This window comes from Scyliorhinus canicula, chromosome 1 (assembly GCF_902713615.1).
Source record: "Scyliorhinus canicula chromosome 1, sScyCan1.1, whole genome shotgun sequence".
NCBI classification, from domain to species: Eukaryota; Metazoa; Chordata; class Chondrichthyes; order Carcharhiniformes; family Scyliorhinidae; genus Scyliorhinus; species Scyliorhinus canicula.
Genome location: NC_052146.1, coordinates 82,606,941 through 82,632,312, shown reverse-complemented (window position 1 = coordinate 82,632,312; position 25,372 = coordinate 82,606,941). Strand labels below are relative to the sequence as shown.

The following is a 25,372-nucleotide window of genomic DNA, read 5'->3' as shown; positions in this document are numbered from 1 at the left end:
CCCCCACTTTCCCCCCCTCAATCCTCCCCCCACTTTCCCGCCCCTCTCCTTCCCCCCACTTTCCCCCCTCTCCTCCCCCACTTCCCCCCTCTCCTCCCCCCACTTTCCCCCCTCTCCTCCCCCCACTTTCCCCCCACTTTCCCCCCTCTCTCACCAGAATAGGTGGCCGCACAGACTGATAACCGCGTCCTTCGCAGTGTCCAGACAGATATTGCACTCGAATGTGCTGTCCCCGGGTCCTCTGCTTTCCCCAGGCCCAGGCCCAGGCCCTCTGCTATCGCCGGGCCCACACCCGGACCCGGGGCTTTTATCGGGTCCGGCCGCCGCCGAACCCACACTTGCCATCTCCCTGTTACAAACACGCAGACATCCGGTTGGTGACCGGAAGGGACTGCATCCTAGCAACCGCTTCCCCCACAACAGGAGGCCGGCGAACGGTTCCCATCCTCTGCAGGCTTACTTCACGGAGGCCCATTTACTTCAATGTAATCTTAAGCAAATTTTGTATTGAATCCAAGGAACTTACCATCTAAAACCTATCTTGTAGCGCTTTTCACCACCATAGGGCTTATTACTTCACAGCCAGTTAAGTGCTTTTTAGAATGTAGTCTCTGTTAGAAATTAGGAGTAGGCTGTATTTTTTCTTTCTTTCTTTCACAGGTTGTGGGCGCTGCTGGTTGGACCAGCATTTATTACCCTTCAGAAGGGGGGTGGTGAGCTGCCTTCTTGGACCTCTGCAGTCCATGAGGTGTAGGTACACGCACTGTGCTGTTAGGGAGGGAGTTCCAGGGTTTTGACCCAGCAACAGCGATATATTTCCAAGTCAGGGTGGTGAGTGGCTTGGAGGGGAACCTCCAGGTGGTGAAATTCCCCGGTATCTGCTACTCTTGTCCTCGTGGGTTTGGAAGGTGTTGCCGAAGGAACCTTGGCAAGTGCATCTTGTAGATGGTACTCACGGCTGCCACATTCATTGGCGGTGGAGGGATCGGATGTTGAAGGTGGTGGTTTTTGTCCTGGTTGGTGGTGTGCTTTTTGACCTTTGTTAGAGCCCAGTGACCAGCTCCCAGTGAAAGTTTTAAAGGGCACTTTGGCCTGGAGGTGAGTTGGGGGCAGGAAGGAGCTTTATCGGCCATCAGGAGGATAACTTAATGCATTTGCCCTTTCTGCATATGCTTAAGGCATTGGAAATATGGGCAAGATAAGAGTCTCAGCCTGAAACAACCCAGGACACAAAACAACCCAATCCTGCATAATGCGGAACACTTATTCACCCTGTTGAAGTTGCACCTATCCAGGAAATGGAGAGTATTTCATCACACTCCTGACTTGTGCCTTGCAGACAGACTTTGAGAAGTCAGGAGATGAGTTACTTACTGCAGAATCTCCATCCTCTGATTTCTGGTGTAGTCACAGTATGTATATGGTTGTTAGTGGTAACCCCAGGATGTAGATATGGAGGAATTCAGTGATAGAAATGCCATAAAATGTCAGGGAGCAATAGTTAAAGTCTCTCTTGGTGGAGATGGTCATTGCTTGGCACCTGAGTGACACAAACATTATTTGCTACTTGTCAGCCCAAGCCTAGATATTGTCCAAGTCTTGCTTCATATGGACACATTACTTCAGTATCTTAAGAGTTTCAAATAGTTTTAACATTGAAAAACCCCACTTCTGCCCTAATGATGGGAGGAAGGCCATTGATGAACCAGTTGCAAAATGGTTGTGCCTAAACACTTCTCTGAGGAACTCCTGCAGTGATATCCTGAGTAGGGTGACCAATTCTGAGGAAGTATGGGCGCTTTGATGAGGGTGGTGGGGGCTGCTTGTGAGAAAGGAGACCAGGGTGGCGCTGGAGGGGTTTGCTGGAGAGACATTAAAGATGAAATAACCATAAAATCCATTGCTTACAGTCTGCCCCCTCAACCCTTTGAGGCATTGGACACTGTTCCCTCAAAGCTCCTCGCTACGTGCCATATATTCCTTCCTGCTCCCCAACACACACACTCGCATATCTCTTCCACTGCTGACAAGTTAGTTAAACACAATTTGGCTTCAAGAAATGCATGCTAGTTTTCCTTAATTAACCCACACTTGGATAATTGACTAAATTTTGTCCCAGATCATTGAATTACAGGGAACACCGACAGTGGGGGAGGAAAGAAACACAAAACAGTGGAAAAGAGCAAGAACAGCAAAGAGAGCAGAAAGAAAAGTGAGGAGGGGGAAAAGAAAAAGAGACCGGAGGGGCAGGGATTCAGAAGCGAGGGAGGGAGGAGAGGAAAGGGAAGGGAGGACAGGAAAGAGAGCAATCATTTAAATTCAGAATATAAAAGAATAAGGGAAAAGTACAAAGATACAATTTAGATATAGCTCCAATTGAAGGGCTGATACCAGGACAATGGGCAGAAAGTTATTTTATGCTGTAATTTCCATTAGTGTAAATACTACACCTATTATTTTGGAAGAGGTTGGCTCATGGAACAAGAATCTGGTACTTTTGTTCAATCTGGTGCATTTATGAATAAACATACCAATGATGTGCAAAGAGAATTTATTGAGTAAATACAAAGGGAAAATTGAACTCCTGTACAACTAGTAATAACAATTGAATGTGTAAATGAGCCAATAAGGTCTGTTTTCAGATAAATGCTTTGTCCATTGTTACAACTACTCCTGACCTGCTGCTCCAAGGCACTGTGTGCACCGTTTTGTCAGTGGGTCACCATTAACTTTCCCCAGGCTGTTGGCATGATGACAGGAAACAATTCAACAAGGAGACCCATATTCTGATTTGAATGTCATGAAATCCCAAACAATGGTGACACCTGTTCAGTGTGGCTTGTGAACATGAGTGCAGTGCCAGGCTCCAGTGGCCAAATGTTAATTTAAATTGTTAATCCCTGGCTCATCCCTCCCCTGACCCCAATCTAACAGGAAACACAATACAAATAATGTTTCTTAATCTGCTCAGTGCAGCTTTTCCCCAAAAGTGTGAAATGAGTGTTTAACAAACTCTATTGTTCAAACATAATGTGAAATGCGTCTCACGTCTCTGGTGACACCATGCCAATATCAACACAAAATTTAAGACAGCTCGGTCAATGTTTGTTAAACGTGGATTTAATGACCACTTTTGAATCAAATTTCTTTGCAGTATGTATTGATACATTGACTAAGTTAAATACAATTTAACTGCTGCAGTATCTAATTCCAAATGCTGCACTGCAGAAGCACACAACGATGGTATCATTGCACTGTGGTCAACCAAAAGTGGCAATTCATTTGGCATGTGTAACCTAAAAGACTGGTTGCATTTAAAACCATTTTCTTCCCCCGAAGAGGAGTCAATTCCCAAACTCAAGACATTATCAGATCCCTTTCATGCATTCTTCTGATGATGTACAAAATCTTGATTTATTATTCAGGTTGCCCTTCCTCTTTCGGAGGGTCAAACTGTGCAAGCTGTGAACAACAGATTGAAATACTTTAGCTTTCATTTTAAAATGAACTTCCCAGACAATTTGTATATCAAAAATCTGTTGCAAAGTACACCTGCAAACTCAGCATTGCTCTGTGAAATAACCTTTGCAGTTCAGGCAAACTTTTCTTTTGGTGAAAATGTGAATAGTTGTACAAAAAAAATACACAAATGAAAACAGGACTTTAAAACCGACCAGATAATTCATCGTAGACTCTATTCTAAAGAATTTAAACCTAATCCTTTTAAACCCTTTTACACTGATCACCTGGCCGTAGCTGTTTCAGACAGGGAGATAAGGAAAATAAAATAAAAAGACAGTAACAATGTTGAAATCAATCTCCTAAAAATGTAAATCACATTGTTGAGTTAACTCCCAAAGGCATGCTGGCAGAAGAGACTGGATGAATTCACCCAGTTGACAGTGGAGCTAGACAGAGCAGCTGTACTGTGCATCACTCTCATCCGTGTCCATTACAGCAGTGTGAGCATTGCAACTCCTTGTAACAGAGAACATACAGTGCAGAAGGAGACCATTCAGCCCATCAAGTCTGCAACAACCCACTTAAGCTCCCACTTCCACCCTATCCCCGTAACCCAATAACCCCTCCTAACCTTTTTTGGACACTTAAGGGAAATTTAGCATAGCCAATCCACCTAACCTGCACGTCTTTGGACTGTGGAAGGAAGCCGGAGCACTCAGAGGAAACCCATGCAGACACAGGGAGAATGTGCAGACTCCGCACAGACAGTGACCCAGCGGGGAATCGAACCTAGGACCCTGGCACTGTGAAGCCACAGTACTATCCACTTGTGCTACTGTGTTGCCCCCTGAAAAATTGAAAAGGATATTTGTAGTTTTAATACAGTTCTCTCTGCTCTTTCTCCAGATCGACCAAATAATCATGATAGAGAGCTCAAGATTGAAAGCAGACAATTCAGCCATTGTGTCTGCAGCAGCTCTTTACTAGAACAATCCCACTGACCCAGACTATCCTCATAACCCTGTGGCAATTCCAAACTCAGTCACTGACCCACACTCTCCCCAGAAATGAGTTTGTACAGGGTTATTAGGTCAGCAGAACGGACAGGGATAGGGAGAGCCTGACTTCTGCTTGTGACTATGAAGTGATTGGTCACATAAAGGGCTGTTCCTGTTCAGTTGCAGAAAAGGGCTCTTTTTACCCAGATCTGGGTGGAATTTTGATGAAAAGTCATAGGTGAATGTTAGAGGAATAGTTTACCCCTGGAATGGTATGTCTTCTGATCACTGGACCCGGCAGAAAACAGTGAGAGGTTTGGCTGGATGGAAAGTTGAAACAATCTTGTGCTTCACAGACAGTCTCTTCCAGCATGCAGGTGGGGGAGGGGCAAGCTGTAAGTCCCCAGATACAGGAACTGATGACTTTTATCAAGGAGGAATTCCATAAACAGAGGAAAGAAATGCATGAGGATCATGCAAACGCCACTGCAGAAGCTGTGGTACCCCTGAAGAGTATTTTGGAGCGGATGGAGAGGTGTTTGGAGGTGCAGGGATCACAGATTCGGGAGATCGAAGGACTGATCTCGGACCACAGCGATCGTGTGGTGGCTCTAGAGGCAGAGGTGGGGCTCCTAGGAGACCTTTGTAAAACGCTGAGGTCAAAGGTGGAGGAGCAGGAGAATGCCTCGAGAAGGCAGAAATAAAATGAAATGAAAATCGCTTATTGTCACAAATAGGCTTCAAATGAAGTTACTGTGAAAAGCCTCTTGTCGCCACATTCCGGCACCTGTTCGGGGAGGCTGGTACGGGAATATAGTCATGAGACCAGACTAAGATTAAAACAGTTTAACCAGAAATGCCTCATTTGAAAACATATTATAAAAAGTTAATGGGTCATTAGGATGTGCCTTTGGGCAGGGGCAGCCGCGCTGGCAGGTTATGCTGGTGAACGGAAGTGAGGTGGTGGGGGAGAAGGCCAAGAGGGGTGGCTGGGGGAAGGGAAAAGGGGAAGTGGGGGGGGGGGGGGGGGGGAAGAAGGGGAAGGGGAAAAGCGGGGGGGGGGGGGTTTCTGCGACATGGCAGGGGGCGAGAAATGACATGGTCATCTCACCTCAGGAGCTGGATAGCAGGGGTTGTCTTTTTGCAGGAGACACACCTCCGTGTGAAGGACTAGGTTAGGTTAAGGAAGGGGTGGGTCGGGCAGGTTTTTCTCTCTGGGTTTGATTTGAAATCGAGGGGTGTGGCGATTTTAATGAGCAAAAAAATGTGATTTGTGTGTGCAAAGGAGGTGAGGGATCCAGGTGGGAGATAGGTGATTGTGAGTGGGGTATTGGAAGGGGCACCGGTAGTGTTGGTAAATGTGTATGCCCCCAATTGGGATAATGTAGGTTTTATGAGGGGGTTGCTGGTAGCAATCCCAGATATGGCCATGCACCAGTTGATCATTGGAGGAGATTTTAACTGTGTCCTGGAGCCGAGGGTGGATAGATCGAGCCTCAGGTCGATGAATAGGGTACGAATGACAAGGGAGCTGGGGGGGTTTATGGAGAGGATGGGTATGGTGGATCCATGGCGCTTTCAGAACCCAGGGGGAATGGAGCATTCCTTCTTTTCACACGTCTATAAGGTGTATTTGAGGATTGATTTCTTTGTAGTGAGTCGGGACATTTTGGTTGGGGTGGAGGGGGCAGAGTATGCGGGGATAGTTATCTCGGACCATGCGCCCCACTGGCTGGATATTCGGTTCAGTACGGGACGAGAGCAGAGGCCGGGGTGGAAGTTTGACTCGGGGTTGTTGGCGGATGGAGGTTTTTGTGATAAGGTGCGGTTGCCGATTAGGGATTATGTGGAGTTCAATCAGAATGGGGAGGTGTCGGCTGGCACAGCGGGCTAATTTAGGGGGGGATGCCATTTACGGTAGTGAGGGATAGGTTTAGGTACTTGGGGATTCAGGTAGCGAGGGAATGGACGGGGCTCCATAAGTAGAACTTAACGAAGCTCGTGGAGGAGGCCAGGGAGGATCTTAAGAGGTGGGATACACTGCACTTAACGTTGGTGGGGAGGGTCCAAGTGATGAAAATGAATATTCTGCCGAGGTTCCTGTTTGTCTTTCAGGCTCTCCCGATCTTTATACCAAAGGCTTTTTTTCGGAAAGAGGACACAATCATCTCTGACTTTGTATGGGCGGGGAAGGTGCCGAGGGTGGAGAGGACCCTGCTACAGAGGCAGAGGCATTGCCAAACCTGCTTCATTATTATTGGGCGGCGAATGTGGACAAGGTGCGGCGGTGGTGGGAAGGAGAAGGGTAGAGTGGGTTAGGATGGAGGAGGATTCTTGTAAGGGTCTAGTTTGAGGGCTATAGTGACGGCAGCACTGCAAATGGCTCCGTGTAGGTATTCAGGGAGCCCAGTGGTGCAGTCCACAGTGAAGAAATGGAATCAGGTGAGGAGGCATCTTAGGGTGGAAGGGATGTCAGTGCTAACGCCGCTGTGCGAGAATCATGGGTTTGAGCCAGGGGTGGGGGGTGGGAGATGGATAGTGTATACAGGAGCTGGAGGGAAGTGGGGCTGGTCAAGGTGAGGGATTTGTATTTGGAGGAAGGGTTCGCCAGTCTGGAGGAGCTAAGGGAGAGGGTAGAGCTGCCATGGGGTAGTGAGTTCAGGTATCTACAGATTAAGGACTTTGCACGAAAGGTCTGGAAGGGGTTCCCTAGATTGCCGGGATACACCCTGCTGGAGCGACTGCTGCTTCCGGATGTGGAAGGGGAGGGGAGAATTGGGGATATATACAAGTGGCTGGGGGAGCAGGGAGGCGAGCGGGTGGTGAAGATCAAGGAGAAATGGCAAACGGAGTTGGGAATGGAGATCAATTGGGGAGTATGGAGTGAGGCACTGCGAAGGGTAAACAGGACCTCCTCTGTGCAAGGATGAGCCTGATACTGTTTAAGGTGGTGCACAGGATGCATATGACTCGGGTGAGAATGAGTGGGTTCTTTCAGGGGGTAGCAGATGAGTGTGAGAGGTGTGGGCAGGGGCCAGCGAATCATGTACACATGTTTTGGGGTTGCGAAAAATTGGGATGATTCTGGGCGGGAGTGTTCACGGTCTTAGCCAGGTTAGTGGAGGAGGGAATGGACCCGTACCCTTTGATGGCGATATTTGGGGTTTCTGAGAAGCCGGAGCTCATGGAGAGGAGGAAGGCCGATGACTTCTGCACTGTAAATTGCATGATAATCTATGACTTGGCCTTCGTCTCTCTGATTGCACAGCAATGAATTTAGCTGGAGTGGCGGTCGGCATCGCCACCAGGGGGTAGCAGCATGGTTGGGTGACCTGTATGACTTCCTGCGGTTAGAGAAGATAAAGTATGAGTTAAGAGGCTCAGCAGGGGAGTTAGAGAAAAGGTGGGGGATGTCTGTGACTATGTTTGAGGCGCTGTTCGTCGCCGGGGAGGTGTGGGGGGGTTGGTGATGGTGATGGGGTGAAAAAGGAGGCAAATCTGTACAAACTGCATAGTTGATTGTTGGGAAGAACATTTCCCGGGGTGTTTATTTGCTGTAACCTACTTTGATACAAGTTTGAATAAAATGAGTTTTTAAAAAAAGGGTTAGGGAGAGCCTAGGCCATGAAGGGATCTGGATACAATTTTGAAAATTCTAAAACAGAAGCGTTATTGGACCAGGACCCAATGTATATCAGTGAGCAAAGAGGTGATGGGTAGGCTGGACTTGGATATAGACAGCAGAGTTTAGACGATCAGGTTTTGTGAGGAATGATGCGAGGGTGGCCAGGAAAGAATTGGAATAAACACGGAGAATGCTGGAAATATTCCGCTCTGGCAGCATTCGCAGGGACAGGAGAGTTAACAACCTAAAAAAATAGTTTCTCTTCACAAATGTCGCAAAACTTGCCAAGTTTTGTATTTATTTCATCTTATTTTGCTTTTGAAGAATTGGAAGAGTCAAACCTGGAGGTAACAATAGCATAAGTGAGAATTTCAGCAGAGTTGAGGCAGGGTGAAGAGTAATGTTCTGGACGTGAAAATATAACAAAAATAATATTCTGCCAGATAACTTAGCTGAGCGCCATATTTGACATAGATTGAAACAGTTTCGTTCAGCCTCAGCATGGCTAGGGAGGTGGATGGAGTTGGAGGGTGGCATGGTAGCCCAGCGGTTAGCACCGTTAGAAGCTGGGAAAGGGGAAATGTTCCTTTCTGTAGTTTTAAATATATGTTGCTGACAAATTTCTTTTAAAAGAGATCATAAATTGTTAAGGGCAGCTCGGTAGCACAGTGGTTAACACAGCTGCTTCTCAGCACCAAGAACCCTGGCTCGATTCCTGGCTTTGGTGACTGTGCGAAGTCTGCACGTTCTCCCAATGTCCGAGTGGGTTTCCTCCAGTGCTCCGGTTTCCTCCCACAAGTCCTCAAAGACGTGTTGTTAGGTAATTTGGACATTTTGAATTCTCATTCTGTGTAGCCAAACAGGCGGCGGAATGTGGCGACTAGGGGCTTTTCACAGTAACTTAATTGCAGTGTTAATGTAAGCCTACTTGTGACAATAAAAGATTATTATTAATGTTGGAATTGTAGAAAACACTGGTGAGGCCACGGCTGGAGTATTATGTGCAGTTCTGGTCACCACATTACAGGAAGGATGGAATTGCTGTGGTGAGACTGTAGAAGAGGTTTACAAGCATGTTGCCAGGGCTAGAAAAGTGTAGCTCTACGAGAAGAGAATGGATAGATGGGGTTATTTTCCTTTGAACAAGGAAGACTGAGGGGTGACTTAATTGAAGTGTACAAAATTATGAGGGAAAGTTAGAATGGACAGGATCAAATTGTTTCCCTTGGTGGAGACTTCTAGAACTAGAGGACATGGATTCAAGATAAGTGGCAGAAGGCGTAGAGAGCACACGAGGAAGAACCTTTTTTATGCAGAGGGTAGTGGGAGTTTGGAATTTGCTGCCTAAGTTGGTTGTGGAGGCAGAGACACCAAACCCTTTTAAAAGGTACCTGGAACTGCACCAAGCTACAGGGCTATGGACCGGGTGCAGGAAGGAGAGATTAGAAAGGGCACCTGGGTGTCCTTGGGCTGTCATGGACAGGATGGGCCGAAAGGCCTCCTTCAGTGCTGTAACTTTTCTATGGTTCTGATATGGACGTTTACAAATCAGGGCAATTTGCACAACATATTGTTGGTTAGCTGTGGTTCCAAAGGTAGCACTCTTGTTGCTGAGTCAGAAGGGTAAAGTGCTAATCTAGGGCTTGAGTACAGAAATCATTAAAATTGAAGCCACTTGCACTCATGCGGATGTAAATAATTTTGTATCCTGGTCAACATTTATCCCTCATATTATTGTTTCGGGGATCTTGCTGTGCACAAATTGGCAACTTTGCTTCCTACATTACAACCATGCCCAACTTCAAAGTATTTTGTAGTCTGTAAAGCACTTTGAGATGTCTGGTGGTTATGAAAGGCACCATATATTTGCATTGAAAGTGTAGAATGAAGAAAATTAGAGCTTCAGTTAGAAGAAAATATTTGAGGTTCCAGCGGTGAATGGAAGCTTTTAAAATGAAGCAGTTGAATGAAGTGAATAGGGAATGACCATTTCCTGTGTAATGAAGGACATCAATTTAAAATCGAGGAGAAAGATTTAAAGGAACGTCTTTCCATGAACGGTTGTTGAACACAATTATTTGCCACAGTCAGTATTACAAACCTGACAACCACTTCCAGGCCACCTAAAAATGTTTGACATGTGAAAGAAAACAAACTCATTCACATGGGAGAGATGGTGCTCTTTTGAAGCAAGATACACCAGAGAGGTTTCGCTTCAGAGTCCAAAACAAATTGGGAATGGGGCTTTATTTGTTTTTGTTCGTTCTTAGACTTATTCATGTAATCCTTTGTCATTTAGGTTTTTCAGCTGTGCCTCAGTTGGTAGCACCCTTGCCTAGGAGCCAGAATGTAGTGGGTTCAAATTCTAATCCAGAGACTGGAGCACAAAAGTCAAGGCTGACATTCTACTGCAGTGTCGAAGGAGTGCTGCACTGTTGGAGGTTCGGATTGTAAAACCAGTTTGGTGGCTAGGTGCATGTAAAAGTTCCCATGGCATTATTTCAAAGGAGAGCAGAACTATCCTTGGTGTCCTGGCCAATATTTATCTCTTCTTCAACATAACTCAGAAATAACAGATTACCCACTCATTATCACATTGCTGTTTGCCATACATTAATTGGCTACCAATGGCCTACAACAGTGACTACAATTCAAATGTACTTCATTTGAATTATAGCTGCAGTAGGCTTTGAGATGTTGTCGTCATGAATGGTGCTATATAAATGCAAGTCTTTCTTTCCTTTCAAATACTGGAAGCAATCTGCTAATTATCTGCCCTTCATAATTTTCACTGTTTAACTTTCTCTGCCCATCAGAAAAGGTTGATTTTTCTTTTTTTTAAATAAATTTAGAGTACCCAATTATTTTATTTCCAATTAAGGGGCAATTTAGCATGGCCAATCCACCTATCCTGCACATCTTTGGGTTGTGGGGGCGAAACCCACACAAACACGGGGAGAATGTGCAAACTCCACATGGACAGTGACCCAGAGCCGGGATTGAATCTGGGACCTCAGCTGACTGACTGACTGGCTGACTGTCATTTTGATGGGCAATGGGTGCAATCTATGGCAACCTGCATGCGAGGGACAATTGCAATGGCAGCAGCGCCTCTGCCTGCTTAGCCTGGCTGACTTGATCTGTCCCAAAATGAATTAATGTTCTCACCCGTCTGAACAGAACATCAGTCACCAGCCTGACACAACTGTGTGCAGCTGACTAGGAGATTCCACAAAGATCACTCACAGAGCCCTGGAAAGATCCAGACGTGTAAAGATTTGGTGCTGCAATGACCTTGCGAGCCATGAACGCTGGCTGTCCACCCACACAATTGGATGCCACCTCCGGCCCAGTCATCGGGCAGATAGTCATGATGGCTTCCCTTAAAAGCATAGCCTCCTGCGGCACTGGACCTCAGTCATGTTAAAGTAGTTCACTCCCTGTACACCCTGGGGAGTGGCTTCTTCTGCAGGAAGGTCCTCCTTGCCCTCCCTGTTGGCCCAGAGCAACCTGTGCCTGCGCCTCTGGTCCAATGTGACGCCTGCGACCACCTGGCTTCCTCTCTTTGTCCCCTGTCCTTCTCCTCAGAGATGCTACCTGCTGAGGAAAGAAATACCTATCTGCAGGTATGTAGATGTGGCTGACACGTGCACAGAGTGTGAGAGGGGGATTCAACTCTCCAATGTCAGAGGAATCCAATGTCCTGAAAGCTCCAGACTAGATGTTCAACCCTCCAAAGATTACAGAAAAGACGGTCAAAACACCCCAAACCAAACCCTCACCGGACTCCCAAAAACTCCTAACTCCTCAGTCTGCCTTTTCTCCAGCCCCCTTCCATCCCGCCCTTGGAAGAGAAAGTCCAGGCTGCTTGGGTCGTCAACCTAAAAATCACACGAGCAACACAATATTCTGGTCAATTGCAGAATTAATCTCCTCAACTGGCTCTATAATTGTTGGCGGGCACACGGATCTGCGAGTGCACGATGACGTCAGGATACGTGCCTTTGAGTCAGGTGTGCGGGCCACAAAAGAATTTGCCCCACGTCTCCAGCCCAACAAGGAAGGAAGCAGTATTAGGTCTAATTTAAGCAGGGGCCTAGCACAGGTACATCAGAAAATTGCATGGCAAAGCTACGACAGAACGATGTTTAGAATATAGGGAAAAGGAGTTTAGGAATAAATTGAACCTATTTCTTTGAAGAGAAAGGTGGAACACCCAATGCTAATGCACTATGGGTGACAAGGAAATTAAAGTTTAAAAAAAACACAAAAAGGAGGCTTATCATAAATATCAAGATTCAGTTAATAGCCTGGAAAGTATAGAAAGGAATTCAAAAGTTAATACAGAATGCAGAGAGATTTTGAGAAAAAATTAGCAAATTGTACATCACAACATTTTGTAAACATATAGGAGCTTGGTACTTAATGTTACACAAGGGAGATATTCAGAAATTGGGTCCAGAAATGAGATCGTAGATGTAGCAGGCAATTTAGGGGTCAAACCGACAGAGGGAAAATACTGCTAGCACGGAGTCAGAGGGATATGCTGACACCTGGCTGAGTTCATTGTCCCAGACAGACTTAAACCTATTAGTGGGAATACAGAGGATGCCCCCAGATCCATTGTTCTTCGGGACACTCCTATCTGACCAGCTATTAGCCCATTAGAGTCTGATGGCTCATTTGTCCATCAATGGGAGGTTGGTTAGTTGCATATCAATAGCATGGCTCTGTTCTTTGTATAAATGTGAATTGGAAATCAAACAGCTAAGATAATGATGATAGGTTAAAGTCTGGAAACTCCAGAAAACTTTTGTTTGAGGGGCTGGGCAGAGCTTCGGGAGAAAGCAAGAGAGAGAGAGAGAGAAAGAAAAAGAATGCTGTTTGAACAGGTACAGGCAGAAGGCTTTGGAAATCGACCAAGAGTGGTTAGAAAGTTGCCAATGAGCCAGACTTTGGAAAACAGAAGAACAATTGCTTCAACAAACTGCTCTGTAAATGCAAGTATTGTCTTTGCCTGTCTGTGTAAGTGACGCGAGAGCTGCATGTTCTGTTAAAGGGCTATTTAATGGGAACTAGTGTGTTAAGTTCAAGAAACTCCATGTAATCGGTTATTGTAGGGTTGAAGTTTACAAGTTTAAATATTGTTTTCTTTGGTTTTAATAAAGTTTGCTTATAAAATAACCAAGCCCTATTTCATATATCATCACTCCTGGAATGAATCAATCTTTCCACAACGTCTTAAAGAGTTATGGAAATGGTCCAATCTCTTAGCCATCGCTGAGACCTGACCAGGCGTCTGTAACATGCCTATTGAACGTGCTCTGCCATTCACAGGCTATCCCACAGACTGAGATATTATCAGTCAGCATGCCGGAGAACATGGTGCATTACCTTAGCTTTTAAATCCTTATTTTCCTCCAGTAGTAACTCGTATTTCTGCCTCAGTTCTATCACTTCAAGTCGTAGTGTTTCTACATCTGCAGTCTCAGGGCCTGCTGTTCCCAAATGCTGTTTCAAAAAACTAATACAGATATTAAGGAAAAAAAAAACAAGCACTTTTTAAATACAGGGAGAATGGTCACGCCAGCATGCCAGCTATATAGAACTGAAGGCAAAAATAGGATTTATGGAGCCAGCCTTTTATGGTAGACTCAGCAGTCTGATAAATAATTTTAGGCAGTCTACAATACCACAAGGAACTATTACTGGAATGAGGCAGTAGAACCAGCGCTGGAGTTGCAGTTGCTCGAGTCTTCCAAAATTTACATTCAGCCCCTCCATCACAGTGCAAAATGGCAGTTCAAGCCTTTCTATAGATACATCACTGGTCAGTAATGTAGCACGCTAAATTGAGATAAGATTTAAACAGCGACAATAAAGGAAACACTGACAAAATGCAATATACAGGAGTAAGGAGCAAAATCATAAAACAGTTAGTAAGGCAAACAGAAACCACAAAATTAAGTCATGGAATATAAAATGAAACAGTAAACTAGCCCTGATATTTATTTCACTCAAGTTCTATTCAATTTCCTTTTGAAAAGACTGTCTCCCTTCTCTCCACACTCATAGGCAACGAGTTCCAGGTCATTCCCACTCACTGTAGAAATAATTTATTCTTCACATTTCCCCAACATGTCTTTCCCAAAACCTTAAATCCAAGCTCTCTGTGCAATCAACCAATAGGAACAGCTTTTCTTTGTTCCCCTCATTTTGTGCACCTCTACCAAATCTCCCCTCAACCGCCTTTGATGCACTTTAGTTGTGGCCTAACCAGAACTTATAAAAGGTTCAGCATCACTTCTCTGTTTTGTACTCAATACTTTTATTATGAAGCCAAAGATCCAATAAGCTTTGCTAATTAGTCTCAATGTGTTTTACTGCTTTCAAAGATGTATGCGACTGAGCCCCCAGATCCCTACAGAGATAGCAAATGCTCTGAGGATGATTCTCCAGTCCTCACTAAATACAGGGGAGGTATCAGAGGACTGGAGAAATGCAAATGTGGTTCCATTGTTTAAAGGAGGGTTCAAAGGAAATAAAAATAAATAAATAAATTTAGAGTACCCAATCCACCTAACCTGCACACCTTTGGGTTGTGGGGTCAAAACCCACGGAAACACGGGGACAATGTGCAAGCTCCACATGGACAGTGACCTGGAGCCAGGATCAAACCCGGGTCCTCGGCGCCGTGGGGATCAAAGGAAATGCCAAATTATAGACCAGCTCATCTTACATCGGTGGTGGGAAATGAGTAGAATCAATCCTGAGAGTTAGGATTAACTGTCACATAGAAAGGCATGGACTAATCAGGGGTAGTCAACATGGATTTGTTAAAAGGTCTTGCCTCACAGATTTCATTGAATTTTTTGAGGAAGTGACAAGAAGGGTTGAAGGTAGTGAATGTTGTGAACATGGGTTTTAGCAAGTTGTTTGACAAGGTCCCACATAAGACCGTAAGACATAGGAGCAGAATTAGGCCCATTGAGTCATTCAATCATGGCTGATATTTCTCATTCCCATTCTCACAAGGCTAAATCGCTGGCTTTTAAAGCAGACCAAGCAGGCCAGCAGCACGGTTCGATTCCCGTACCAGCCTCCCCGGACAGGCGCCGGAATGTGGCGACTAGGGGCTTTTCACAGTAACTTCATTGAAGCCTACTCGTGACAATAAGCGATTTTCATTTCATTTCTTGCCTTCTCCTCATAACCCCTGATCCCCTTATTAATCAAGAACCTATCTTTCTCTGTCTTAAACATCCTCTTCACATCTACTCTATCTAGACCTCTCAGTATCCTGTAAGTTTCAATAAGGTCCCCCCCTCATCCTTCTAACCTCCAAGTACAGGCCTAGAGTCCTCAACCACTGCTCATATGACAAGCTCTTCATTCTTTATACAGAGCCTTATACAGCCACATAAGTACATCCCTGCCTTTGTATTCTATCCCTCTTGACAAGAATGCTAACATTGCGACTGAACCTGCATATTAACATGGCAGATCACGAGGAAGAACCTTTTTACGGAGAGAGTAATGGGAGTCTTGAATTCACTGCCCGAGTTGGTGGTGGAGGCAGAAACCTCAAACTCTTTTAAAAGATACCTGGATCTTCACCTAAAGTGCTGTAAGATACAGGGTTATGGACCGGTGCAGGAAGGTGGGATTAGGAAGGGCACCTGGGTGTCCTCAGGCTGGCATGGGTGAGCCTAATGGCCTGCTTCTGTGCTGTGACTTCTCTATGATTCTATGACAACACCATTAAATCTATATTGTTGCTCCCTATTTATTCCACCAAAGGCCATCGCCTCACACTCTATTTTGCTGCAGTTACAATGACTTTCACTTCAACTTATTTCTATTTTCCTTCATAGCCTGCTCTTCGTTTTACCCATGTCACTATTCTGCCCTACAGCTTTGTTATTTCATATTATTTTTGACTTTACTCCTCCCTGAATCGTTCCACTTTTGAAAGTCAACAACAGCTTGCAAGCCTATACGACGCAGGCCCAGGTGAACTATACAGAGTGTAGTACTACTCAGTAGAGATGCGTGGAGAAATCAGTTCAGTCCATAAGAGGGTCATTCAGGAGTCTGGTAACAGCAGGGAAGAAGCTGTTTTTGAATCTGTTAGTGCGTGTTCTCAGACTTTTGTATCTCCTGCCTGATGGAAGATGTTGAAAGAGAGAATAAGCCGGGTGGGAAAGGTCTTTAATTATGATACCCGCTTTCCCAAAACAGCGGGAGGTGTAGACAGAGTCAGGTGGGTTTGCATGATGGACTGGGCTGTGTTCACGACTCTCTTTAGTTTCTTACGGTCTTGGGCTGAGCAGTTTTCATATCAGAAGTGATACAGCCAGATAGGATACTTTCTATTGTGCATCTGTAAAAATTGGTAAGTCAATGTGGACGTGCCAAATTTCCTTATTTTCCTGAGAAAGTATAAGCGCTGTTGTGCTTTGAGTCGTAGTGTCGGTGTGTGTAAACCAGCATAGATTGTTGGTGATGTGCATACCTAGGAATTTGAAGCTGTCAACCATCTCCACCGTGGCACCATTGATGCAGGCAGTGATGTGTACGATACTTGGCTTTCTGAAGTCAATGACCAGCTCCTTAGTTTTGTAGATGTTGAGGGAGAGATTGTTGTCGTTACACCAGGGCACTGGGTTCTCTATCGCGCTCCTGTACTCTGACTTATCGTTGTTCGAGATCTGATCCACTACGGTTGTGAGATCAGCAAACTTGAAGATGGAGTTGGAGCTAAATTTTGCCACAGTCGTATGTGTAGAGGGAGTATAATAGGGGGCTAAGTACGCAGCCTTGAGGGGCCCTGGTATTGAGAACTATCGTGGAGGAGGTGTCATCGTTTATCCTTACTGACTGATCTATAGGTCAGGAAGTCGAGGATCCAGTTGCAGAGGGAGGAGCAAAGTCCTGGGTTAAGAGTGTTGATTTTTAAAAAAATAATTTTTATTGGAATTTTTTTTACAGAAAATATAAAATATAACAAACAATGAAATGCAACAAAATAACCCATAAAAACTGTAACACCCCCAAACCGTATCAACGCATGTATCCCCTCTCCCCCCCCCCCCCCCCAACCCCAACAAGAGAACTTAAAAATAAACTAAAATTAAATAAACAAACATAGTCATAGTTTCCCCCCCCCCCCCCCCCCCCCCCCCCGGGTTGCTGCTGCTACTGTCCCAGTACCCTATCGTTGAGCCAGAAAGTCGAGGAAAGGTTGCCACCGCCTAAAGAACCCCTGTATCGATCCTCTCAGGTAGAATTTGGCCTTCTCTAGCTTAATAAAACCCGCCATGTCATTGATCCAGGTCTCCACGCTTGGGGGCCTCGCATCCTTCCATTGTAGCAAAATCCTTCGCCGGGCTACTAGGGACGCAAAGGCCAGCACACCGGCCTCTTTCGCCTCCTGCACTCCCGGCTCCACCCCAACCCCAAAAATCGCGAGTCCCCAGCCTGGCTTGACCCTGGATCCCACCACCCTTGACACCGTCCTCGCCACCCCCTTCCAGAACTCCTCCAGTGCCGGGCATGCCCAGAACATATGGGCATGGTTCGCTGGACTCCCCAAGCACCTGACACACCTGTCTTCACCCCCAAAGAACCTACTCATCCTCGTCCCAGTCAGGTGGGCCCAGTGCAGCACCTTGAACTGGATGAGGCTAAGCCGTGCACACGAGGAGGAAGAATTAACCCTCTCCAAGGCATCAGCCCATGTCCCGTCTTCGATCTGTTCCCCCAGTTCTCCCTCCCACTTAGTTTTCAGCTCCTCTACTGATGCCTCCTCCACCTCCTGCATAAGCTTGTGGATATCAGATATCTTCCCCTCTCCAACCCAGACCCCCGAAAGCACCCTGTCACTCACCCCCCTCGTGGGAAACGAAGGGAATCCCTCCACCTGCCGGCTAGCAAATGCCTTTACCTGCAGATACCTGAACATGTTTCCCGGGGGAGCCCAAATTTCTCCTCCAACTCCCCCAGGCTCGCAAACCTCCCATCAATAAACAGGTCCCTCAGCTGTCTGATGCCCGCTCTGCGCCAACCCTGAAATCCCCATCAATATTACCCGGGACGAACCTATGGTTCCCCCTTAACGGAGCCTCCATCGAGCCCCCCACTTCTCCCCCATGTCGCCTCCACTGCCCCCAAATCATGAGGGTAGCCGCCAGCACCGGACTCGTGGTATACCTCGTAGGAGGGAGCGGCCACAGCGCCGTTACCAGGGCCCCCAGGCTTGTATCTCCACAGGACGCCTTCTCCATCCGATCCATGCTGCCCCCTCCCCCTCCATCACCCACTTGCGCAACATCGACACATTGGCCGCCCAGTAGTACCCCGAGAGATTGGGTAACACCAGCCCCCCCCCCCCCCCCCCCCCCATCTCTACCCCGCTCCAAGAAGACCCTCTTCACCCTCGGGGTCCCATACGCCCAAACAAAGCTCATAATGCTGCTGGCCACCCTTCTAAAAAAGGCCCTAGGGATAAAGATGGGCAAACACTGGAAGAGGAACAAGAACCTCGGGAGAACCGTCATTTTGACGGACTGCACTCTACCCGCCAGCGATAGCGGCACCATGTCCCACCTTTTAAATTCCTCCTCCATCTGCTTCACCAGCTTGGTAAAATTAAGCTTATGGAGAGTCCCCCAACTCCTGGCCACCTGCACCCCCAGGTATCTGAAACTCTTCGCTGCCCTCTTAAACGGGAGCCTCCCAATTCCCTCTTCCTGATCTCCCGGGTGTACTACAAATACCTCGTTCTTGCCTAAATTTAACTTATAGCCCGAGAAGCCCCCAAAATCCGCTAACAGCTCCATCACCCCCGGCATTCCCCCTTCTGGGTCCGCCACATACAACAGCAGGTCGTCAGCATACAGCAATACCTGATGTTCCTCCCCACCCCGCACCAGACCCCTCCATCTCCCCGACTCCCTCAACGCCATAGCCAGAGGCTCAATCGCCAGTGCAAAGAGCAAGGGGGACAGGGGGCACCCCTGCCTTGTCCCACGGTAGAGCCTAAAGTACTCCGATCTCCTTCCATTTGTAACTACACTCGCCATCGGAGCCGCGTAGAGCAGCCTCATCCATTTGATGAATCCCTCCCCAAATCCGAACCGCTCCAGCACCTCCCACAGGTACCCCCACTCAACTCTATCAAACGCTTTCTCTGCGTCCAGTGCCACCACTATCTCCGCCTCCCCCTCCACTGCCGGCATCATGATAACATTTAGCAGTCTCCGCACATTCGTGTTGAGCTGCCATCCCTTGACAAATCCTGTCTGATCTTCGTGTATCACCCCTGGCACACAATCCTCTATCCTGGTGGCCAGGATCTTCGCCAGCAACTTGGCGTCAACATTGAGGAGCGAGATAGGCCTATATGATCCGCACTGCAAGGGGTCCTTATCCCGTTTTAGGATCAAAGAGATCAGTGCCCGCAACATCGTCGGGGGCAAAGCCCCCCCCCCCCCACCTCCCATGCCTCATTGAAGGCTCGCACCAACAGGGGGCCCACCAGATCCGCATACAAATTCCACTGGGAACCCGTCCGGCCCCGGGGCCTTACCTGACTGCATTTGTCCAATCCCCCTGACTAGCTCCTCCAACTCTATCGACGCCCCCAGCCCCTCTACCAGCTCCTCTTGAACCCTTGGGAAACATAGCCTGTTCATGAAGCTCTCCATCCCCCCTCTCCCCATCGGAGGTTCCGACCGGTACAGTTCCTCGTAGAAGTCCCTAAAGACCGCATTTACTTCTGTCCCCTTCTGCACTACATTCCCACCCCCATCCGTCACTCCACCAATTTCCCTAGCCGCATCTCGCCTACGGAGCTGATGCGCCAACATCCTGCTCGCCTTCTCTCCATACTCATATACCGTGCCCTGCGCCTTCCTCCACTGTGTCTCCGCCTTTCTGGTAGTCAACAAGTCAAATTTGGCCTGCAAACTACGCCGTTCCCCCAGCAACCCCTCCTCCGGTGCCTCCGCGTATCTCCTGTCCACATCCAGGAGCTCCCCCGCCAGACTCTCACTCTCCTTCCTCTCCCTCCTTTCCCTATGGGCCCAGATGGAGATCAGCTCCCCCCGGATCACTGCTTTCAGAGCCTCCCAGACCATCCCCACCCGGACCTCCCCCGTGTCATTGGTATCAAGATACCCCTCAATACTTCTCCGGACCCTCCTACACACCTCATCAGCCAGCATCCCCACATCCAGGCGCCAGAGCGGGCGCTGCTCCCGCGCCTCCCCCATCTCCAGATCAACCCAGTGCGGAGCATGGTCTGAAATCGCTATGGCCGAATACTCGGCATCCTGCACCCTCGGAATCAATCCCCTGCTCAGGATGAAAAAATCTATTCGGGAATAAACCCTATGGATATGAGAGAAAAAGGAATACTCCCGCGCTCTCGGTCTCCCAAAACTCCAGAGATCCACCCCTCCCATCTGGTCCATGAATCCCCTCAGTACTTTGGCTGCCGCCGGTCTCCTACCCGTCCTTAAACTGGACCGGTCCAGTGGGGGATCCAGCACTGTGTTAAAGTCTCCCCCCATGATCAGGCTCCCTGCCTCCAGGTCCGGAATGCGGCCCAACAAGCGCCTCATGAAGCCAGCATCATCCCAATTCGGGGCATATACGTTCACCAGCACCACCTTCTCTCCCTGCAGCCTACCCTTCACCATAATATATCTGCCCTCCTTGTCCGACACCACCTCAGCCGCCTCGAACGCCACCCTCTTCCCCACCAGAATCGCCACCCCCCGCCCGGTTCTTCGCGTCCAATCCAGAGTGAAAAACCTGCCCCACCCACCCCTTCCTCAGACGAACCTGGTCCGCCACCTTCAAGTGGGTCTCCTGGAGCATAGCCACGTCCGCCTTCAACCCCTTCAGATGAGAAAATACCCTAGTTCTCTTAACCGACCCATTCAGCCCCCTCACGTTCCAGGTAATCAGCCGGATCAGAGGGCAACCCGCCCCCCTCCCCCGCCGGCTAGCCATAGCTTATCGACTGCTTGCCCCAGGCCAGCTCGCCCCGCCCGATCCGTTCCCCACGGCGATAACGCCTCCCCTCCACCCCCCTGGCCCACACCAGCTCCTTCCTGGCCATTCCAGCAGCAACCCGGTATCCCCCCCCAGGCTAGGACCCCTCCTAGCCGCGACACACCCTCCATGGTACTTCCATGAGTCAGCTGACTTCTGCTGACCCCGGCAGCTCCCGCCAAAACCCATCTCCTCCCGTCATGGGGTCATCCCCCTCTTGCCACACCTCCTTGGCACCGCTTCAGCGCGGGAAAGAAACCATTAGAGGCCACGCCCCCACCGCCAGCTCCACCCCCCCTTCCCCACCACGCGGGAAACCAGAGGAAAGCCCGCACTTTCGCACTGCCACACCCCATCCTTCTGACTCAGCTCCCCAAAATCCAGTTTCACCCCAACCCCCGTACAGAAGAGAACATATAAAATACAAACCCCCAACATTCCCCACACCCATACCCAACAGACAGACCCACCCGGAAACAGAGCAAAAAGAAAACCCGCATAAAAAACACACATGTCAAAGTTGAACAGCAACAGCGAAAACAGCAACGGCCATAGTGTGTTCCCAGACCCTAGTTCGAGTCCAGTTTCTCCGCCTGTACAAAGGCCCACGCCTCCTCCGGGGACTCGAAGTAGTGGTGCCGGTCCTTGTATGTCACCCACAGGCGCGCAGGCTGTAGCATTCCAAATCTGACCTGCTTGGCATGCAGCACCGCCTTCGTCCGGTTGAACCCGGCCCACCGCTTAGCCACCTCCGCACTCCAGTCCTGGTAGATTCTCACTACCGAATTCTCCCACTTGCTGCTCCTCTCTTTCTTGGCCCAGCGCAGCACACACTCCCGGTCGCTGAATCGATGGAACCGCACCAGCACCGCCCTCGGGGGCTCATTTGCCTTAGGCCTCCTGGCCAGCACTCTGTGAGCTCCCTCAAGCTCCAGGGGCAAATGGAAGGACCCCGCCCCCATCAACGAGCTCAACATCGTGGTCACATACGCTACGACATCCGACCCCTCCAGCCCCTCCACCAGGCCCAGGATCCTCAAATTCTTTCGCCTCGTGCGAACGTCCAGCTCCTCCAAGCGGTCTTGCCACTTTTTGTGAAGTGCCTCGTGCAACTCCACTTTCCCCACGAGGACCACGGCCTCCTCCTCCCTCTCAGTGGCCTGCTGGTGCAACTCCCGAATGGACGCCTCCTGGGCCGCCTGGGTCCCGAGCAGCTTGTTGGTAGTCGCATTCAGGGAGTCCAGCAGCTCAGCCTTCAGCTCCGCAAAACAGGCTTGCTGCTCCTGTGCCCACTTCCACCAGTCCTCGGGTGTTCCGCCTGCAGCCATTTTGTCCTTCTTCCCCCGCTTTTCTTGGGGAGCTGTTGCAGCTTTTTCTTTTGCCCCACTCTGGGTGAGCACCATAAATTATGGGGAATGCTCCTCTAGACACCTTCCCTCACCGGGATTCGTCAAAACAGTGCTGTTTGGGGCCCTCAAATCGGCCCAAAAGTCCTTAAATAGCGGGAGCTGCCGAACGTGCGGCTTAGCTCCGCATAGCCGCAACCGGAACTCGGTTAAGAGTTTTGATAGGAGCTTGGCTGGGATTATGGTGTTGAATTTGGAGCTGTAGTCAATGAATAGGAGTCTGACATAGGAGTCCTTGTTGTCAAGCTGCTCCAGGGATGAGTATAGGGCCAGGGAGATAGCGTCGCTGTGGACCGGTTGTGGCGGTATGCGAATTGCAGTGGATCGAGGCATTCTGGGAGTATGGAGTTGATGAGTTGGCTGTCATAAGAACAGTAGTAGGCCATTCAGCCCCTCATGTCTGGTTGCGCCATTTAATTAAATCAAGGAGTAGGCCACCCCAGGAATCAGTCTGGTGAACCTTTGCTGTACACTACTCTAGGTCTGGCCTCACCAAGGTCCTGTACAACCGTAGCTTGCAAGTGCTCTTGCAATGAAGACCAACAAATCATTTGCCTTCCTAACTGTTTGCTTTAAGTGACTAGTGTACGAGGACACCCAGGTCCCTTTGTACATGAAGATTTCCCAATCTATCACCATTTAAATAATATACTGCCATTCTGTTTCTCCATCTAAAATGGATAACTTCACATTTATCCACATTATGCTGCATCTGCCAGGTATTTCACAACTCATCCAACTTGTCTAAGTTGACTTGAAGCCTCTTAACATCCTCCCCATCACTCACATTTCCACCTAGTCTCATGTCGTCAGCAAACTTGAAAATATTACATTTGGTTCCCTCATCTAAATCATTGATGTATATTGTGAATAGCTGGGACCCAAGCACCAATCCCTGCGAGACCCCACTAGTCACTACATGCCACTGAAAAAGATCTATTTATTCCTAGTCTCTGTTTCCTATCTGCTAACTGATTCTCAATCCTTGCCAATATATTACCTCCAATCCCATGTGGACACTAACCTCGTATATGGGACTTTATCAACCAGACCTTGGCTGATCTTTGATCTCAATTCAACATTCCCTGTACTATTCCAATGTCCCTGAATACACAGGCACCCAGTCATTTGTCTTGAATATACTCAACTGAGCATCCACAGGCCCCTGGGGTAGGGAATTCTAAAACTTCACTATCCTTTGGAGAGAATACATTTCTAATCTAAATTGCTGATCCTTTTCCTGATTGTGACCCTGTGTTTTAGATTCCCCTGACAGGCGAAACATTTTCTCAGTATCTATCATGTCAAGTGGCACGGTGGCAGTGCTTAGCACTGCTGCCTCACAGTGCCAACGACCTTGATTAGTTTCTGACCTCGGGTGACTATCTGTTTGGAGTCAGTACGTTGTCCCCTTGTCTGTGTGGGCTTATTAGGTAAATTGAACATTCTGAATTCATCTTCAGTGAACCCGAACAGGCGCCGGAGTTTGGCGACATGGGGATTTTCACAGTAACTTCACTGCAGTGTTAATGTAAGCCTACTTGTGACACTAATAAAGATTATTTTATCCTTTTTCCTTATCCTCCATTTATTGAGTGCAAAAAAGAGATGCAAGTTCCCCCAGCACGCCGTGTGAGTTTAAAAAAACCCAACACGTTTATTTTCATCTTGCTTGAATTTGCTGTGCAAGTCATTAATAAAGGATTACAGCGTCTCCAAATGTAAGGGTTTGAGAAAACACATTTATAAAAAGGGAAATCAGGACAGCAAAAAAAAAAATCTTTCATCTACGGATGGGTAGTGGGACTGTTTTAATTGACCACCCCTCCTGCCTGTACCCTTGTAGGCAGCTAATCTATTTGTCACAAAATTTAAAAACCTGACATCAGTAAAAGTGACCTTGCAGCTGTTGAGATGTCTTAAGTATCCAAATGGTTTAGGATAGGAAATCTGCCATCTTTACCCTGCCTGGTCTATATGTGACTCTAACCCCATACTACCACAACTGGCTCTAATTGCCCTCTGAAATAGTCTAATACCACTCAGTGGTATTAAACGAGTATACTGGTTCAAGGCCATACCAGGGACAGGGGATCAAGGGTAATACATTGTGACCAAATAGCAACATGTAAAGCTCAAGAATGAATAAATAAATGAATAAAATCTTCATATCTTTTCAAAAGCATGGCAATGTCAAACCACTGTGTCACTAAAGTCCTAGAAATCAGACAAAACTTCCTGATCAATAAAGGATACTCCATTGCATTGTTGGGTTTTTCCGGCTCCTCATAGAGGGCAACCAACACTGAAAAACAAAGGTATTTCAATTCCATATATTGAATGCAAAAGCCAGAAAAGCACTGAAATGCAAAATCACAATTGTACTGCACTACAATTTGCCACACCACAATACACCACGTGTTCTATCCAGTACCTTTCAGGCACACAATGTTCTTCTGGGTGGGACGTCAATGTATGTCACTATTTTAAAAATAAATTTAGAGTACCCAATTCATTTTTTCCAATTAAGGGCAATTTAGCGTGGCCAATCCACCTATCTTGCACATTTTTGGATTGTGGGGGCAAAACCCACACAAAACACGGGGAGAATGTGTAAACTCCACACGGACAGTGACCCAGAGCCGGGATCGAACCTGGGACCTTGGCGCCGTGTGGCAGCAGGGCTAACGCACTGCGCCACCATGCTACCCTTGTATGTCACTATTAATAATTGCATAACAACACTACTGACCAATCTGGCCGAATACTGAAGGGCATATCTGCCAGGTGGGGTCGGCTAAAGACAGTGAGAATGCAAA

At 47.8% G+C, this 25,372-nt stretch overlaps 2 protein-coding genes across 2 annotated transcripts in view; both read right to left on the bottom strand.

Moving 5' to 3' along the window:
• rnf185 (ring finger protein 185) overlaps window positions 1-409 on the bottom strand; it is a 21,460-nt gene extending 21,051 nt beyond the window's left edge. The window contains exon 1 of the mRNA XM_038794251.1: window positions 155-409. Within this exon, the coding sequence (XP_038650179.1) occupies window positions 155-345 (191 nt within the window). The 5' untranslated portion in view covers window positions 346-409. The remainder of the gene's footprint in view (window positions 1-154) is intronic.
• A 2,125-nt stretch (window positions 410-2,534) lies between these two features.
• Window positions 2,535-24,947, bottom strand: LOC119964570 (MYC binding protein). The gene is made up of 3 exons (XM_038794238.1): window positions 24,810-24,947; window positions 13,480-13,609; window positions 2,535-3,462 (listed from the first exon to the last, which is right to left on the bottom strand). Exons 1-3 carry the CDS (start codon window positions 24,884-24,886, stop codon window positions 3,418-3,420), a joined length of 252 nt encoding a protein of 83 aa, XP_038650166.1. The 5' UTR covers window positions 24,887-24,947; the 3' UTR covers window positions 2,535-3,417.
• Window positions 24,948-25,372: the final 425 nt, after the last annotated feature.

Coding starts and splice junctions, on each gene's coding strand:
- LOC119964570 (XM_038794238.1), bottom strand. CDS start 24,886: ATGGAATTGAAATACCTTTGTTTTTCAGTGTTGGTTGCCCTCTATGAG. Junction 13,610..24,809: donor AAACCCAACAATGCAATGGA/GTATCCTTTATT, acceptor TATCTGTATTAG/TTTTTTGAAACAGCATTTGG. Junction 3,463..13,479: donor ATAAGGATTTAAAAGCTAAG/GTAATGCACCAT, acceptor TGTTGTTCACAG/CTTGCACAGTTTGACCCTCC.